Raw genomic sequence first — 17915 nt, forward strand, 5'->3', positions numbered from 1 at the left:
CAGATTCCTATACAGGGCCTCAATAACGAGAATGCAGGTGTAAAAATAAAACAACAGCCAGAAGGAACAGAATGATGCTGGAATGCGATGCAGGCGCTGAACAGCGTTGGTATCCCTGCGGGTGGTGGCCGGAGTCTAACCCGATTTGGGTATCAATAAGGAGTCGTCTGAGCAAATGACAATCGACGACCAAGCACAACCCAGACCTTCGATCAACGACAAGGAGCGAACCCGTCGCTCAGCGTGTGAAGAGACCTGCAGAATGCCGCTTTCATTCGCCATTCTCTGAACCGTGCCCTGTCTCGAGCCCCCCCCGGAGGCAGATCCGTATCCCCAGCAAACATCTAAAAAACAGTACTTTTTTCCCCTCCTTGCGATCAAAGTCACAAGGCTACAGAGAGCCAGCCATTGCCATGGAAGTACAACACCAAGAATGTTGGGGGAACCGGGTGTTTGTGGGCAATATCCTAGGTCATCGGCAGAACTCCAAGAGATATAAACGAGTTTCTTGTTTGCTGCGGCAGGCAAGCAAAGTCATTGACAAGCATGCTCATCAATCTAGATGGTCTAAAAGCTCGAAGCGAAAAAGATCCCTCAAGCCATACGCTGGCAGAGGTGCAGAAATGGTTGATATTGCGTCCCGGCTTCGAGCAGCAAGCCACTGCAATAGAGAATCAAGCAGACAAACAAAGGGGTCTCAACAAAGCAGCTAGTGATGTGAATTAACCCAGAGGGTTTGATTTGATATGACAAACAGAAACAAAGACAAGCTCAAAGTAGAAACTCTGGCCACCAGGCTACATCAAGCGGGAGGAGGGCAGATGCAACCACTTGGTCTCTGGTCATGGTCGTTCCCACATTCTTTAGCTAGTTGATTACAAAATATTCTTTCTAGAAGCCAATATTCCAGGCTTCTCTCCAGAGGACAACGCAAGGGGAAGCGAGACACTCGACGACGAGCAACGGAGGATGGGAGTTCGAGTCCTCCTCGCTGTTCCTGCACAATCCTCGTACATGGATGTGATCCTTCAGCAACCCGACGGTTTGGTCGCGGGCGCTAAGAGCACAATCTTCGCATTGGCTGGACGTCTCGCATCACATCCAACAGCGTCAAGGGTCGTCGTGATTCCGGGCCGGGATGGACGGAGGTTGGGTGCGTTAGTCAGCAGAGTCCGTGGACCGTGCGCTGGTCTAAAATTAGACCTCTTGGCGGCACCTGACCAACCTTGCTTCGACCTCCGTCATCGACCGTCTTTGATCCTGGATTCCATGCCAACATGGTTCCATCAGGATAGCAATCTGTCTATGACTGTCTGAAGTGCCCGTTGCGACGCTGGTGAGCGAAGAAGAGCATCACGGATTGGAGATGCCTTCAACGTCTGCTCTCTCCCGCAGTCGTTCATTTCTTGAGATCTCCGTTCTTTCCATGACACCCTAACCAGCAAGATGGTTGGAACGGCAGCCACCGTGCCCGTCGTCAACAGTTCAGAGGCGGCGCCCAAGGAGCGTCGATTGAGCGTCTCCCCTTCCTCGCAATTTCGACATCGACATGGCTCAAGGATAATCTCGCCTATTCGGGGAAATCTAAGGAGAGCAACGACTTTCTCTGATACCCTTTCTGAGGCTCGTGAATCTATTAAAACATCCACGGATGATGTTCTTCGGCCTCGGGTATCTTCTCAAACGAATGACTCTAATTGGCAATCAGCACCACTTGTTCTTGCCTTGCTGCCTGCCATCGGTGGGATCTTCTTCAAGGATGGAGGTGCTCTCCTTACGGATGTGACTTTGTTGTGCCTTGCAGCAGTCTTTCTCAACTGGTCCGTGCGTTTACCATGGTAGGAATCCGGCTGCCGGTCAGAGATACCGTTCTCTTGTATTGGTTAACTTGATCTTAGGGATTGGTATCATTCAGCACGGGCGACAGTGGTGGGAGATTCAAATGACGATCTGGTTGCTACAGGTCATTTTCCCAAGAAACTAGACGGCGATTCCGGTAGTGACACCGCTCTGGCGCAAAAGAAAGCAATTTTAGCTTCCTCAAAGTCACCTCGCCCATCGGATAGGGTCGTCACTGCCAGCCAAGAGCTCTACACCCATGAATCCATTGCTCTTGCCTCATGCTTTCTATGTCCGCTTCTTGGAACTTGGATGCTTCATACTATTAGATCACAGTTGTCACGACCAGCTGGGGGTCTTGTTTCAAACTACAACCTCTCGGTTTTCCTACTCGCTGCTGAAATTCGACCTTTCTCCCATGTTTTGAAAATGATTCAAGCCAGAACTCTCCATCTGCAACGAGTTGTAAAATCTGCCTCTCGTAACCAAGAGATGGCAGATCCAAGCAAACTTGTTGATATGGCTGGTCGCCTGGATGCATTAGACGCATTTGTTTCAGGTCTAACCTCTTCTGAGCTAACACATCAAACTGCTCAAGTGTTCTCAGAAGCTGGAAAAGAGCTTGACCAGAAGATACGTCAAATTGATACCCAGACAAGAAAAGCCATTCAAGGAGATATTGCTGCGCTTACCCGCGCCGTCCGCAAGTACGAAAAACGACTTACAATGTCTGAACTTCAAACCAACGCGCGATTCAATAATCTCGAGTCCCACATTTATAATATAAGCCCCAATAATGCTATTCATGCAAAACCCGAAATTTCACCATCCTTTCTTTGGGCATTGGGGTTGGCTACATCCTTTCGAAACGCCTTGGTACTGCCATGGCGTATGTCCAGGGCCGTCATTATGCTTCCAGTCTTGGCTACCACATGGTGGTTTTCTCTATTGGTAAAATCATTCAGACTGGACGCGCGTTCAGATATTTCCAATCAGAGGAGAATCGGTCGAACCGGAGTAAGGTTATAGCCAATAGAAGGAAATCGGTATCAAACTACAGTGATATTTGGGGGACTTTATGCTTTAAAATATGCTCAATACTACGCGGTTCTAAACATCAATCACTCTTTTCTGTATTGGATTTTGGGTTCCCAAGTCTCAGGTTTAAAATAATACTATGAACTAGTTAATGGCCACTTGGTATCTAATATATTAGGCCGGCACTTGTATGTAGAACGTATGTACAGTTCATTATAAAAGATCGCCCAAAACAAGTCCTTATCTGGTCATAGCAGATCATGGAAAACATCTCGCTTGACAATACGCATACATGAACCTAGAGTTGATACGCAAGCAGCGCGTCATACAGATTCAGGAGTACAAGCATTGTACTCTGTAGTATATAAGCCGTCCGAAAATAACAACACAGTTTATATATAACACTACCAATTGACAGCCAAGACGGCTATCCTCGTCAGGAATCCCCATCACTTCTCAAAAACGGTTCTAAAATAGATCTCTTCCTCTCTTCAAAAGCCCGTTTCTCCTTGTCTTTCTCCGGTACAGCAATATCCTTCGAGAAAATAACGTCAACGAATATGCCCACAAAAGCCTTGTAAACAGCCTGACGCCTTGCCAAAGTAGCGGTGTGTGCATTACTTGGTGCATTACTAGTTGGCGGCCTCGAATTGATCATTGGTGCATCGTTGCCGTCACTGCTTGATAGCGTGCGACTTCGCGACTTGAACCGGAAGGGGAACGTGATCGATGAACGAGTCGAGGTGGACACTGAAGGACTGGAAGGTTCTGAGAGGTCTGTAGAAGCGCGGCCGTGGGAAGCCACTGAGGGTGTGGCTGGGGACAATGGCATTGAGGTAGTACTTGTTCCCAGCGGTGCAACTTCGCCGGCAATGCGGTTAAGCATGAATGTAAGAAATGTGAATGAGACGCTGTGAGCCGGTGATGTTGAGATGGCTTCCAGGACCCGGGACTGAGCTTGCTCCGTGATTAGAGGCGCGGGTCTTGGTTTCTCGTGAAGAGGAATTTGGCTTTCTAACTCGCTCCAGAGCGCCTTCGTTATCACCCCATCGTGTAGAGAGCGTAGAAAGGATATAAGAGTTTCGGAGAGGAGCTCCGCCCGGTGTCTTGAAGGGATTTCGGGTGGGAAATGAGCAAAGAATGGAGTACTAGTGTCAAGCGCTTCGCGAATCAGGCCAAGGAGTTTATACCGCTCCCGGCTGTTCTTTAGGGACCAGGTTTCGGAATCGAATGGCCAACCGGCTCGCTCAGAGGCCCAGGGACGGGCATCTTCGTCTGGTTCATCACTATTACCCACCATGTCCCATTCGGCTAGTGAGCGTTCCACGAGTTCAGCTAACGCTTCGGTTAGTCGAAACAGCTCACGTGGAGCGGATGTTCGGACGTTATCATTTCGTTCACTCCCAGATAAATAGGGCATAAAGCTGGAAATTTCCAGCCTTCTGATTCCCCCTTCAGGGATTCGGGTGAATTCTTCCAACGACAGCCCAAAACAGGATAGTAGCCACTGTCCACGGACTGAAAGGAAGTGATCCCGGCCATTAGAAATCCGTAGGACCAGCACATCGTCAACCTTAGCTTTGCCAGTATTCAATTCGCGGACAAAATCCATATCAAAGATACAAAGAACAAGGTGAACGTGTGCGGATTCACCAGGAGGCAGTGTGTATTCCTTGTGCGTATTCGGTGCTTGTGTATCTCCATTCGCAGGCCAATCTACTCGAAGATGAAGCCAAGGGGGGGAAACGCGAGATTCTTCATCAGCAGCAACAGGTCTATACTGGAACGAGAACGTAGCTGGTACACTGCCAGTATTCGCTAATGTTAAACTCCGTGATACTGGTACATCGTAACGGATTTGTCCAAAGTTGACGGTGTCTCTGTCTGTGGTACCATTGCTAGCTTGTTGGGTATCTCCCGCCTTTTCAACCGGCACATCGACCACGACCGTGATATCTGGCCGTGCCTCATTCTCAGCTTTATCTAACTCCCTAGCAACCTCCTGATGTACCTTTGCCTTTAGCTCCTGGATCACAGAGTCGTATGTCAGGATGAAATCGGCGTGTAAGGGTTTATGATCCGACGAAACAATACCCTGATGTGACGTGTAGCAGGACACACTTAGTAAGTCTTCATATTCCCCAATTGAGGGGGGATCCGTAAACGCATTGTCATCTGCGTCCTCGTTTTCATCATAAGCGCCATCAAATTCTGGGTCATAATCGAATAATACGCTAGCATCTTCTGCCTCTTGATCCAAACCAAGTGATTTCATTTCATCGTCTCTTTTTCTCACGTCCTCCGCTTCTTTGGTACGTCTTTTGTATTCTAGATAATCTTGTCTAGTTCGATAGAGTATTCGATCGCACCAACTTGGGCTGCGCTGTTTCTCACTTGAATCAAATTTCCCGATACGTCCAATGTCATATTTGTACGTAGGTAGAAATGTTATCTCCGCTTCTCTCCAGCCTTCATAAAACGCATTTCGTTTTCTTTGTTGAGCATGAAGCTGATCATGGGGAAGAAGCGATGTAAGGGTGGTCTCTAGCGAAGCAGGATCCTGATCAAGTTCAAGGTCATTATCTACCATTGAAATTGCCTCGCCTGGGCTTTCGCATGGAGGGCCCTCCTCCATAGACGAACGGTTAGATGTTTGGGACCCTCTATCCTCATTATTCCGGGTCGCAGGCTTGGGCAATGGTCCAAAATCATTTTCCGTATGTAAATGCAGAAGCCGCCGGACGTCATCGCCGGGTATGTCGTCCAAGCGATAGTTTAGGTCGCCAAACCAAAAGGCGAAATCTTCTTCCCCCAGGGTCTGGTTAGACGTGTGGTCCAAATCATCCCCTTCGTCAATTGGATCAAATTTCGCACGCATCACGACTTGTGAAGCATCCCAATTTCGTCTATCCAAGCTCGCTTTGTCTGCTCCGGCAGCCAGGTGACAATTAACGAAAACGATACGCGTTATCCCGCCGATAACTATCCGTGTTGCAACTGCTCCTTTGTTGCCCATATACCCCATCAAGCCAGTCCCAATGCCTAAGGAGCTGACGGACGATATAGTTCGAGCGGTTGACTGGGAAGCATAGACCAAGAGTAGCAGGCCTGTAAGTTGCTGCGAGGATACGAGTGTATATCTGTCGGGGAGCGCATTTTGAACAGCTTCTTTCCACCGAGTTGAAGGCGCCGGGTCTACATATGGCCTCAGAGTCTCGGCTGGAGAGTTGACATCGACGATTTCCTGCAAGCCGAGAACGTAGATGTCGATACTCTCATCTTCGGCAACGAGTGACTCGTCATCTTGCTGCTTGCAATCCGCTCCCTCCCTTTTATCATCAATGCCACTCTCGGATCTATGCGATTTATGGCCCTTATGGTTATTTTCCTTTCCTCTAGCAGGTTTCATAAACCATTTCGCCAAGTCTTCCTCGGTGCCGGGAAGCGCTGCCACATTCCAAGACCCAATTCTGACTCGTACTGTTTTGCGGCGAACGTATTCGGCTCTTCTAGCGTATACCGCTCGAGACAGCGAGTTGAAATCGGATGCTACCTGAGCATCTTCTCTGTCGTCCTGTTGGTCCGGGAATGCGCCTGGGGCGTCACGAAGATCGGACGGCGTAGTGGTTTCATGGATTGACATGATGGACGGAAATCTGGCGTCGTAGGATACATCAAGCGGACCAAGTCAGCATCATTGCGTAACTGTTCAAATAACACAAGGCTGCAGGCGGACAAGGGTTTTCAGTCACCAGCTAAGTAGATCAGCAGCCTGTCAAGCTGGTTGCGGCGCAGCTTCGCATGGTCGAGGGATCGAAGCCACAGATCATGTGCATAAATCGGCGGGATACTTATAATCTGCCCGGACAGCAGCAGCTAATCTGAGCAGCAGCTGGAGCCTCTGCGGATATATATAGTCCTTGTGAGGCGGTCATCCTCGTGTTCGGTTGTTGAGGGGAAGTGGTGACGTTCCTCCATCCGGATTTATTAGCTGCAAAACCGAATCCGAACTCGCTCACAACTGAGAAGCAGCTTCTCACACAGTTCTCAGACACAGTGGAAGGAAATAAAGACATATTGAATTCTCAACCAGCGTTTGTCTCCGCCGTGCCCCTTTCAGGTCCCGACGACCAGCTTCCCTTGTCCGCCATGACCTTGCGCAAGGCTCGACAGAATCCCCGCTCCTCCGCAAACAACACTCAACCCGCACAGTACGAACCAGACCTACAAGCTCTTCAAGGAAGCCAATCGCTAGAAATGTCTGCCGACGCTCCGACTATTCCTTCGCCGCCCGCCAGATCCAACGAGGACCTTAACATTACCGTTGTCCGCCGGTACAACCCTTCGATATCCACGATTCTATCACTAGCTCCGTTCGCAGTTATATACATCTTCAGCGCAACAACGCAATCATGGGAAAAAGCCGGAATCGAGGGAACGTTGTTCGTATGCCAGCTCACAAAGGGCGACCTGGGCGAGGAGAGATATAGCGTCATGGTGCTCAATAGACGTGGAATGGACAACTTTGAAGCTAGGCTAATAAGCGGCGACGACGTTGAAATCACTGACCAATACGTTATTTTGAAAGTGGATGGGTTCGAAAAAGGCCGCGAAGGCGCTATCCGCTCAGCAGATGGACGCACCTCGATGATATATGGCGTATGGATCTTCTCCGAACCAGCACCGAGTTCGACAGCCGAGATGAGAACGATAAACGCAGAGATGATCAAAGAGTGTGCTGTGCACGGCGGGGAAAGCAGAAAGCTTGCGGAAGAGAGACTGGCAGCTGAACGCAGCCAGAGTGCACATGTTCAAGAAGCCCCCGGTGCCATACCCATGAACCGCCAGGTCTCGTTGAAGGAGCTATTCGGTCAACAAAGGGCACAGGATGACGCGTGGAGTGTCAAAGTCCATAGTCCTTTGAATGAGTCCGGCCCTCACGCTCCGGTGCAACAGGTTGCGAATCAACCTAGCGGTTGGCCCGCACCTCAGGGAGCACATCCCCCAAGCAACAATGACGTGCTGGGTGCGCTATTCCGCAAAGCAAATCTGGGATACCAGGGATACTCTTAGGTATTATCCGCTCCTTTGCTCTCGACCCTCACAGAGTCGTATAAGTTGAACTGATGGCGCATCGTATTACATTAATTCTATGTAGCTAACTTATATCACACGCTACAAGTGCAAGGGATTCGCTGAACTCTTTTGGAATCACTTCTTCGCCCTGTAGTCGTCTACAATCTCTCTTATAAAACCAGACACCTTATCGGCCATGATTTCATTATGTCCTACGAACGTCAGCATCCATGCAAGTCGGCGCGGTAGCAAGCACAGTGGGAGGAACGGGCACTTACGAATGCAAAAGCCATGTTCTATGCCATCATCACAAATAAGCATCTTTGGCCCACGCCCGCCCTTTGCGGAGCGTGCTTGGATGACTTCGTCTCTCGTCTTTTCGGCTACCCAGTGGTCGTTGCGACCGAAATAAAAGACGAGCTTTGTAAGGTGTGATTTGACGTCGTGGGATGGTTTATGTTGCTCGGATATACCCCAGATTTCATCGCTCCACTTGTCAGGGCCGATTTGCTCCATTTCCTCTGCAGCAAGGTGTCTAAGGACCGTCAGTATTGTGCATCGCCGGTAGCCAGATGATGGATATTGGAGGAGTGAAAGAGGGTTCGAGTAGGACTTACAGAGCTTGTCTAATTCCTGTTCTGCTTTTCAGGAATGCAATAGTGGTATCGAGAGCATCGTCTGGAGGATCTTTCATGACATGGCGGACCCAGCGACGTAATACCGGAGCTGGGGTTGCGGACATGAGGCCTTTCATAGCCAGGCTGGTTAAAATGTCAAGATAAGGAATGTATCCAAGCGTCTTAAGCCAACGATTAGCATGATGTTAGATAGAAAAAAAGGGGAAATATATTGAACCTACCGTCATCTTCTTGCCCGATGGCGATTTCGCGATATCAACCACTGCAGGAAACAGCATCAGGGCGCCGATGATATCCATCTCAACCTCCCCGTCTCCTCCGCTGTGAGAGTCAGAAGACATGCCGGCTTCCCTTGTTTCCGCCGCCCTTTTTAACTCTCGCTCCCTTCGCCTCCTCAATATTTCCATGGAGATATACGCCCCCATAGAGTGACCCAAAAGAATGACCTTTGGCCGCGGCCTGCGAATATTGACCGCATCCTTCTTCTGTCCGGCAGCTACAGCGACCGCAGTCGCCGCCGCAGTGATCTTGTCCTGATACCTGCGGACGAACTTGCCCAAATTGCTCTCCACGAATTCCACTTGGTCGCGCAGACTGTGGATTTCATCCGTCGCAGAAAACGTAGATAATAGATACGACGATATATAAGAAGCGCCGTCGTCAATCTCGAACCCCGCCAGAGACCGCCCAGTGATTAAAAATGATTCTTCGGAATTGGTATTGGGATGGCACTTCCACAGCTCGTCTTTGCGCGAGCTCAGAGATTTATGGTCGGACTTTTCGTCGTCGTGCGGGTGCCCGCCGTCGTTTCTTTTCACCTTTTTACTGCTCCTCCGGCGCATAATCTTGAATTTACGACGGCCCTCATCGCTGCTACTATTAACATGTTGCTCACTGCGCGTGCTGCTGCTGCTACTGCTCTCCGGTGCACTATTAGCTGCACCGGCCCCGGTTCGTTTCTCGAGCTCAGCAGACGCGAGGGATGCAAACGCATCAGAGGCAGAAGAAGAAGAGGAAAGATTCGACGCCACTAGGGATAGGAAATAGTGGTAATATGACACAACGCCTGGGTTACCGGGGATGAAGTAGACTATGATCGGGTCTCCGTCTTTCGACGAGCCGACCTTGGTGAGAAAGGAATTTGGCGTTATTCGTGTTTTCGAGGGGTCCATCCTGTGCAGGGTAGATAGAGGAGTATATACTGGCGGGGAATTTGAGGAATTAGGGATATGATGCTTTTTGTAGGTGGGAATGATGGCAATATTTCAATTCACAACGAAGGGAGCACCGGAGGTCGGCATGTCGGCATCGCGCAAATGAAGTGCAAGGCGATGGCCTCAAATTAATCGCAAGTCTGAAAAACCAGCAACTCCGCTGGTTATCGGATTCCTATTTTCCCCCAAAAGTAACCAAATTCCAGATCAACTTAAACCCCGGCGGTACTTTTATAGATGACGGATTTATCTGCGGTTGCGATGTACCCCCGAGCCACCGCCGATGCTGCCGATGAAACCGAGTGGCAATGAATGAGAAAGCAAAACAAAGCTGAGGATGATAAAACCTCAAATCGTCCCATTCCAGTGGTATCTAATATATGACTAATAGCTGGACCGGCACCCAAAGCAGTAATCGAACACAGCAGGACTGGGGATAAAAGATATAAGTAACACACGGAAAGAAGTGCCAAAGAGAGGAAAACAAAGAAGCGAAAAACCACTGCATTAAACGCCCATGGAACAACACGTTGGGAAATATAACGAAGATATCATCCAAAGGAAACGAAATAGTCGGGCATAGCAAACCCCGTCGAGCAATGCGAACATGCATTCAAATACGCCGTTGGCTCTTCAGTGAAAATCGACCAGTGCTGGATTTTTTGAGTAGGCATTCGACAAGGTATAAAACGAGGATCCCGAATAGTGAAGATGGAATACGACGGAGAATGGAGCGCAAGGCAAAAGTGCAACTGGCAAATGCTGAACATCAATCAATCGGTCCCGCTGGTATTGCTGCCACCTCCTTCTTCGCCCCCTGCAGCACCGCTCTCGCTTGTATTACTTTCGTCATTCCCCGGGCTGTCAACCGTATTCTGAGGCTGGGTCTTCAAAGTGACTTGTGTAGCAGAGCTCTTGCTCAGATTAATGGATATCTTCTTGCTTCCTGATCCAGCAGGGTTAGTTGAAGGTTTCTCACCCGCCTTGTTAAGTGTTGATGACACCGGCGATGACTGTCCGGACAAACTCCTCTTCGCCTGCACTCCGCCTGGTGTTCTGGAGCCGACGCTGCTAACACTAGCAGTTGAGCCACGGCGTTTCGACGCAGAAGACAACTTGATCAATTCATCGTCCTCATCATCTTCTTCGCGACGCCGTTTCTCAGAGAAGCGTTCAAAGAATCGCTCACTGCTAAACGACATCTGTGTTGCCACATCATCCGAGTCAGGCTGCTCATCGATTTGCTGCACAGGCGGCGCCTCTACAGTCTGAGTCGGTGGCTGTTCTTGCTCGCTCACTTCCATAGCGTCCTCATCGTCGTCAGGATAATCGACCAACGGTTTGGCCGTCGGAGAAACCGATCCATTTGGCGGCGCGTTGGCTTCAGCGGCGCTTTTACCCTGCTGAGACGAAGCCATGAGTTGGGCTCTGTTCTCTAACGCACTAGTTCTCATCATTTCACTTGACGAGAACAAGCCTACCTCATCATCCTCATCATCTGATGCATCAAAGTACTCCTCTTCCGCTGCATCCATTTCTCGCACGCCCTGCCATCGGTGACCGCCATTGATGAGATTCCTAGTCGGGGTAGCACATTCGTCCTGGCTGAATAAAGTCTGCTCTGGCTGTGCACCATATCCCTGCATTTGATCGTAGCGTATCATTAGATTTTGGAATGTGTCGACGTATGTGATATTCTTGATCTTCTCGCGGTAATTTTCAACAATGTGAACGATGATAGGCTTGATGTTTTCGCGCTTGACGTATTCAAATAACTCCAGACAAGCAGAATTCAATAAATTGTCGCGTGGCATCGTCTCGTATACTACATTGAGAATAAGTTCGAATGTATTGTTGTGGGTCATCTGAGAGTAATAAAAGGTATCTTGTAGGCTAATCAACGTTCGGAAAAATTTGAGCGCAACTGGGAGATGTTAGTAGCGGCTTGATAGTAACGAACCCAAGGGAGACGTACTTAATTTCAGATGCTTCTGCGGTACTGTAAGCAACTGTGCTATCCGAGGCGCCAACGACTCTGTGTGCATGAGATTACGACTCCGGAACAGATGCTGCCGAACGAAAAAGGTGAGAATATCAACCAAGTGAGAGAACAATGCAACTTCTTGAAAGGACAGGTTGTTTACTGCGGCTGAGTCAGTACGTATTCAGACGTCGATGAGGAAGACAGCATCGACTCACAATCTGGTCTGAGCTCCAGTTCCTTCAGGGGTAAAAATAGTCGCTTTGCTGATTCATCAAAATGATTCTGCACAAAGGTATCGGGGAATACGTTTTGCGATCGCAGTTTTGGTATGAAATCCGCGCCCATTCTGCTTAATATCTCTGGTACAGGAGTCTGGGGGTCTAATAGAACCTTTATTGCATCTGCCAGTTGACTTCTCACACCCAAATCGGTCTCGACGTGAAGCAGTCCAATTAGCGTTTCAGTCAGAGGGATTTTCTTCTCGTTGACCGCCTTTAACATATATCCTCGCATCATTATAGGATCATGGTCTAGAAGGGCAACGAGTATATCGACACCTGTGCTTCTGATTGCTGGTACTGGATGCTTCACGGCGTATACGATAACCGAAAAGAGACCATGACTTATAAAGCTTCCAAATAAACTCCCACGAGCAGTAGCTTGCAGGTTCTTAGCAATCGACGCGCTCTGGTGGATGAATTGCACTGCATCTTCCTTTCGTTTATTATCCGTATTCCTTGGGTTGAACAGCGCAAACAATTCGTTCAAAAACGGGGTATTGGTCTGAAGATGCTGGACTATGTCGACTTGGTTGAAGAAGATAAGCGAGTTCAGCACGGAAAACGTTGGGTCGTCTAAGATCCTTGCGAGCACAACGTCTTTCAGGTACTGGAGGCGCCAGGTGTGACGGATCTTTCGGAGAATGATTGGATCTTTGATAGGCACGACTTCCTTATAGCGGCTGCGATCATTGAGGTACTGCCGATGATTCGCCTTGTGCGTTGGAAATTCGGGATCGTCTATGTAGACATTATCAGCATAGTCTTGCGTCATGGGATCAACTCGATAGTTCCATACATTCTAGAGCTCCGACAACTCCGCTAATGACGGGGTCGCTCACGACTAGCTCGATAATTGTGTTGTCATTCAGTAGAATCAAAGATTTCATTATGTTACATAGGCGATGTAGATCGGGGAGGCTTTCGAGGTCTTCGGCAGTCGACACGAGCGGGAGGAGCTTTAGGATATAGTCGTCGCGGATAACGAATTTCGAGATTGCATCTCTGCCGGCTTGTGTGGCGGTGGTTGCGCGCATCGCATTCTCTATTTCAGCAAGGTTTCCAAGTTCTGGGGGAGGAAGCATTATTTGATTGCCTAAGGGATCGAGCGCATCGTCCGAAAGGGCATCGTCTAGTAGATATATACGTCAGTGGGCAATTGTTGGAGTATGAGGATAGATGGCGCACCAGGTCCACTGAGTCCCATGAAATGCTGCTGAACGTGTCGCACGAATTCCCTAAGGGTCAAGACGTTAGTAGTAGCCCGAAAGCCCGGCAAATGGTGCATCGCGCCTACCATATCACTGCGCAACCTTCAGCTTCCTGGAAGCTGAGAGCCATATCGGTGCCATTCGGCTCAGTCCAGACGATCAAGGTTTCTACCCCAGTTATCAAGTCACAAGGTGCTCTGAGAAGGTCATTTGCAGGAATGCCCAACCTTGCTGCTTCTGGTATCCATCCTCCCTTGATATCTTTGTTTCTAGCAGCATGCGGCCCGGCTGGTCCTCCGATTCGACTAGAATCCTGGGCTCATCCTGTCCGTAGAAGGATTGTCAGTGAATCGCCTGCTTGCAGCCCGAATAATTCGATCGAGTCCGACGTAATTGAAAGCCGGAACAAGCCCATAGACTGGGATGGCCGGGGACCAACAACCCAGAGCGCAATCGCGCGAGATGGAGTTCATACGTCAAGAATCTGCCCAGTGCAGAAGCCCGTCCCCCTATCAAACCAGTCATTGTCCTTCAGCTCATAGACCTTGACCCGCTTTCGATCGTTTGGCGGCGGGATCGCCAGTGCCATCATCTGGCGCGGCGGGCGGTTCTGTCACGCTGACGGGAGGGGGGATGTTGATGGCAGGACGAGGGCGAAAGCGAAACGCGGACGGGTGCCAAGAGCCCTCTGCGGATGTCGCAGCTGGGGACCGAATGCCAAAGGCGATCCTTGCGCGACGCGAAGGCAACGGGGGATCTGTGGGCGATGCGGATGGGCGGAATGGCACGGGGCGATCCTGGAAGCGCGGGAGAAATTTGATTGCTGGCGTTGACGCACGCGACGGGCGGTGCAGAAGTCGTGTGGGGGCCAAAGCAGGTCAGCCTGGTCGAGCAGGTCAAAGGGCCGGAGAGCGCTCGCAGACGGAGGCGGGCGGGTGGTGTGTTGCTGATGCTCTGGAGCGAGCGGTGCGGTTCATCCGATGGGGGAGTGCAGGCCGACGAGGTGGTTTTGCTGCGGATCGCCAGCTCGTGTGTTGCAGCCCAACCGGTGACGCCAAACTGCACCCCGAGATGCCTGAGATCCCAGGCTCCAGGATGCCGAATCAGACGATGCAGGAACAACAATTCTTATTTCGCCAGATGCTACAGATGAAGAGGCTCTTTTGTGAGCGAGCAATAATGGCCTGTTGCTATAATACGGTCAGCCAGATTCTCATCCAGCAGGCGGTCTTGGTCTTTGATGGCAGCTTGCAGGCCGTTGAGCAGATCCTGGTCTTGATAAAGTTGCCGTTGCTTCCTAGGCCTTTCAGGCAGTTATACACAGGACTTTTGATTTCATCTAATACTGTTCTAGAATTGAAGCTCATGGAATGGTTGCTGCAGCCATTTACAAAGGAATCCTGGGCTTCACCAGCTGGGCAGTCAGATATCCAGAATTCAGGCTCCTACGCTGTTCATTATTGATCCAGCCCAGTATGAAGGAACGCGCACTTTGACTGTCCCGGCATTTGGGCTCAAGAATGGCGGATATCTGGGGACTGCGAGTCATCCATCTGTCCACGATGAAAAGAAAAAAGAAAGCAATATTAACTACCAACTCGCTTCTCGCTTGACCTCGCACGGACAGCAGCCCAGCTAACTAGTTATCGGCCCGCTCCTGTTGCAGACGGCGCTTGTGGCCTCCAGGCTGCCGGCTCGCTTCCCCGAAGACAGTCAATCGTATTTCGCTTCTCCCGCTTATCGATTAGGGTTCAAAGCTTCCCGTTGCTTTGGCCCAGAATCTTCCGACGATAAGCAGGGATGTTGCTTTCTTTTTTCTCTTCTCTTTTTCCCTCTTCTTTCGCTGCCTCCCCGCCTCTCGAAGGATCTTTTCCTTTGCATCTGTAGCAAGCGACTTCTGGAGTTTTGCGCTTGCTTTGCACTTATAAAGCTCCATTTGAAAAAATAATTCTGCTCTGATATCATCGACCCCGGTTGCCCCGCAGAAGCCTTGTCCTGGATCGCCTCGCAGATAGCTATGGCGGATACTGATAGCAAAGGCCCTGAGGTTACAGAGTCCATCGGAACCAGCGGGCGCGAATCTCCTCGCACCGAAAATGCAGGGGCCTGCGGCGATGCGCCCTCCCGCTCCGGGACCGATGCCAACACCCCCGACGAGCGCGCAGCCAGTGACACAGCCGGGAAAGGGTACTTTGCATACCTTCGAACTCGGGAATTTTATACCGTTTTGCTTATAGGGTGAGCATGATCGGACACGCACGCCGATTGTTCGAGCATAGCTAACAGGGTATCTCTCACTCTCATGCAGACAGGTCCTAGCCCTTTGCATTACGGCCACAAACACGTTTACGAATCTGTTGGCTGGCGCTGGAACGTCGATTCCGTCTTTTCAGACTTTGTTCAATTACATCCTTCTTACCTTGGTGTATACGAGCTACACCATCTACCGCTGTGGATTCAAGGGCTGGATCCAATTGATTCGCGAACGGTGGTGGAAATGTAAGTGCCGCAGAAACAAGCCCAAAGATAGACATGCTTGGACTCACATCTTTCTTCGACATGGATAAGACATAATTTTCGCCTTCTGCGACGTCGAGGGAAACTACTTCATCGTCCTCGCCTACCGCTACACCACAATCCTCAGCGCCCAACTCATCAACTTCTGGGCCATCGTCATCGTCGTCCTCCTCTCCTTTTTCCTGCTCCGCGTTCGCTATCACTGGGCCCAATATCTCGGTATAATCGTCTGCATCGGCGGCATGGGCGTCCTCTTCGGCTCCGACCACATCACCGGCTCCACCGCCGGCGACTCCCGCTCAAAGGGCGACCAGATCAAAGGCGATCTCTTCGCCCTCCTCGGCGCAACCTTTTACGGCTTCGCCAACGTTGCCGAAGAATACCTCGTCAGCAAGAGACCCATGTACGAGGTCCTCGGCCAGCTGGGGCTCTATGCCACCATCATCATGGGCGTCCAGTCCGCCATCTTCGATCGAGAATCCTTCCAGACCGCCGTCTGGAACAGCAAAGTAGGCGGCTATCTCACCGGGTACACTCTCTGTCTGTTCATATTCTACTCCCTCGCGCCACTCTTGTTCCGCCTCGCATCTGCGGCATTTTTCAATATCAGTCTTCTCACAAGCAATTTCTGGGGCGTCGTGATTGGAGTCAAGGTGTTCAAGTACGCCATCCACTGGATGTACCCCATTGCGTTTGTTTTGATCATCATCGGGCAGTGTATCTATTATCTGGGCAGGAGGGTTTGGGGAGAAGCGACGAAGCCGTGGCTAGGAAGAAATCAGGAAAAGGGCGTGGCGGGCATCGGCACGGCGAAGAGAAGGATTGAATCGAATGCAGGAGGGGCCGCGAGTGCTGTGTGAAAACTGCGCGTGGCTCATTGCGCAGAAATGAGGGAGCGTCAAAGCAGTCGCCCTGCCATTCTGGCCGTTATTGGTCTGTGAATTGTATCCGCCTGGACATACTATTGAAGCATGTGAAGTTAATCATATAACTTGTATGTAATTATCTCGAGACAAGGGGCTGAGCAGAGATTACCACTTGAGGGAGAAGCTTGCGGGAGACTGTATAATGGGTTGCAGAAGCACAGTTCAGCTGACATATCAACCTTTCATTGCCGTGAGAGACTAGATATGCCATTTTTGGAGTGCAACCAGTGTGCTGGAGATTATGCAAGTGAGAGAAGCAAATGCAGATTAGGATGTAGGCCCACCACCTAGTCAATACAACAACAAGCAAGGTTCCTGGTCGATCGAATACAAACAGGCCACTAAAGCAGAAGCAAAAAAATAAACAAGGCACCAACATCATCCAAGATCACCCCAAATACCCTGTGCATCGAAGCACATATAACCTCTTTTTTTCCCCATCCAAAACATTAAATCCATAGAGGATATAGGCTAACAAAGCTGGAGATTCCGCTGCGCCGCGAACATCCCCTAATCCAAGACCGAAACTAAAAACCATGATGTTTCCGAAAAAGGGGGAATCCAGTAAAGTAACCTTAAGAATATCCTCTGGAAGGCCCGCCAGAATCCAAATGACAGGATACCATAATGCGCCTATCTAGGCCACACCGGGGAAATCAAAGCCAGTCCAGCGCAGAATGAACAAAAGCCACTAAGACAGCCGCGGGGCTGCAAACTCCAACCAAAAGACAACATAAGAGTCCAAAAAATTCCTCGTACCTAAATTGCAACCTATTCGCAAGCAAAAAATAAAAAGTATTTCGTCAAAGATTTGTGGCGGAGATGCACAACGCCGACCTGTTGAGCTTCATTGGACCAGGCGCCAAACAAATGCTTTGACCTGCCCTGAAGAGCGATCATTAAACTGTTTTCAAATTCCATTCCCCAATGCATATCCGTACTAAAAAGGCGAAATATAGTTTGCACCCTCCCCAGAACGCCATACTTCGCTTCCATGTGGAAGCAAGGGGAAAAGGATATGGGAATAGCCAAAATCACAGAGAGTATCTGCTTTAGCCCCAAACCGAAGCTTGGACACCAAGAGAGCCTTTGGCTCTCCACACACTGCTGCCCGTTGGCCCCATCCAAGGCCAACGTTGGGTGGATTCTTTCTTGCCCAAGCCGGATGCTCCAGCCGTGGTGGTCTGTGAGAGA

At 50.0% G+C, this 17915-nt stretch overlaps 7 protein-coding genes across 7 annotated transcripts; 4 read left to right on the forward strand and 3 right to left on the reverse strand.

Annotated features, from left to right (window-relative positions):
- Positions 1-546: 546 nt before the first annotated feature.
- Positions 547-2868, forward strand: UREG_04231 (uncharacterized protein; the record flags this gene model as incomplete). The annotated part of the gene is made up of 4 exons (XM_002544668.1): positions 547-712; positions 896-1153; positions 1463-1838; positions 1899-2868. The coding sequence occupies 4 exons, from the start codon at positions 547-549 to the stop codon at positions 2866-2868; spliced, it is 1770 nt and encodes a 589-aa protein (XP_002544714.1).
- Positions 2869-3313: 445 nt separating this feature from the next.
- On the reverse strand, positions 3314-6520 carry UREG_04232 (uncharacterized protein; the record flags this gene model as incomplete). The annotated part of the gene is made up of 1 exon (XM_002544669.1): positions 3314-6520. One exon carries the CDS (start codon positions 6518-6520, stop codon positions 3314-3316), a length of 3207 nt encoding a protein of 1068 aa, XP_002544715.1.
- A 506-nt stretch (positions 6521-7026) lies between these two features.
- Positions 7027-7950, forward strand: UREG_04233 (uncharacterized protein; the record flags this gene model as incomplete). Its single annotated transcript, XM_002544670.1, has 1 exon — positions 7027-7950. The coding sequence occupies one exon, from the start codon at positions 7027-7029 to the stop codon at positions 7948-7950; it is 924 nt and encodes a 307-aa protein (XP_002544716.1).
- A 138-nt stretch (positions 7951-8088) lies between these two features.
- Positions 8089-9763, reverse strand: UREG_04234 (uncharacterized protein; the record flags this gene model as incomplete). The annotated part of the gene is made up of 4 exons (XM_002544671.1): positions 8089-8165; positions 8232-8488; positions 8571-8752; positions 8813-9763. The coding sequence occupies 4 exons, from the start codon at positions 9761-9763 to the stop codon at positions 8089-8091; spliced, it is 1467 nt and encodes a 488-aa protein (XP_002544717.1).
- An 815-nt stretch (positions 9764-10578) lies between these two features.
- On the reverse strand, positions 10579-13408 carry UREG_04235 (uncharacterized protein; the record flags this gene model as incomplete). Its single annotated transcript, XM_002544672.1, has 6 exons — positions 10579-11729; positions 11781-11948; positions 12005-12808; positions 12867-13199; positions 13256-13305; positions 13365-13408. 6 exons carry the CDS (start codon positions 13406-13408, stop codon positions 10579-10581), a joined length of 2550 nt encoding a protein of 849 aa, XP_002544718.1.
- A 509-nt stretch (positions 13409-13917) lies between these two features.
- UREG_04236 (uncharacterized protein) lies at positions 13918-14742 on the forward strand (the record flags this gene model as incomplete). Its single annotated transcript, XM_002544673.1, has 1 exon — positions 13918-14742. The coding sequence occupies one exon, from the start codon at positions 13918-13920 to the stop codon at positions 14740-14742; it is 825 nt and encodes a 274-aa protein (XP_002544719.1).
- A 553-nt stretch (positions 14743-15295) lies between these two features.
- Positions 15296-16655, forward strand: UREG_04237 (uncharacterized protein; the record flags this gene model as incomplete). Its single annotated transcript, XM_002544674.1, has 3 exons — positions 15296-15516; positions 15587-15777; positions 15847-16655. 3 exons carry the CDS (start codon positions 15296-15298, stop codon positions 16653-16655), a joined length of 1221 nt encoding a protein of 406 aa, XP_002544720.1.
- Positions 16656-17915: the final 1260 nt, after the last annotated feature.

Source organism: Uncinocarpus reesii, genomic scaffold, assembly GCF_000003515.1.
Source record: "Uncinocarpus reesii 1704 scaffold_2 genomic scaffold, whole genome shotgun sequence".
NCBI classification, from domain to species: domain Eukaryota; kingdom Fungi; phylum Ascomycota; class Eurotiomycetes; order Onygenales; family Onygenaceae; genus Uncinocarpus; species Uncinocarpus reesii.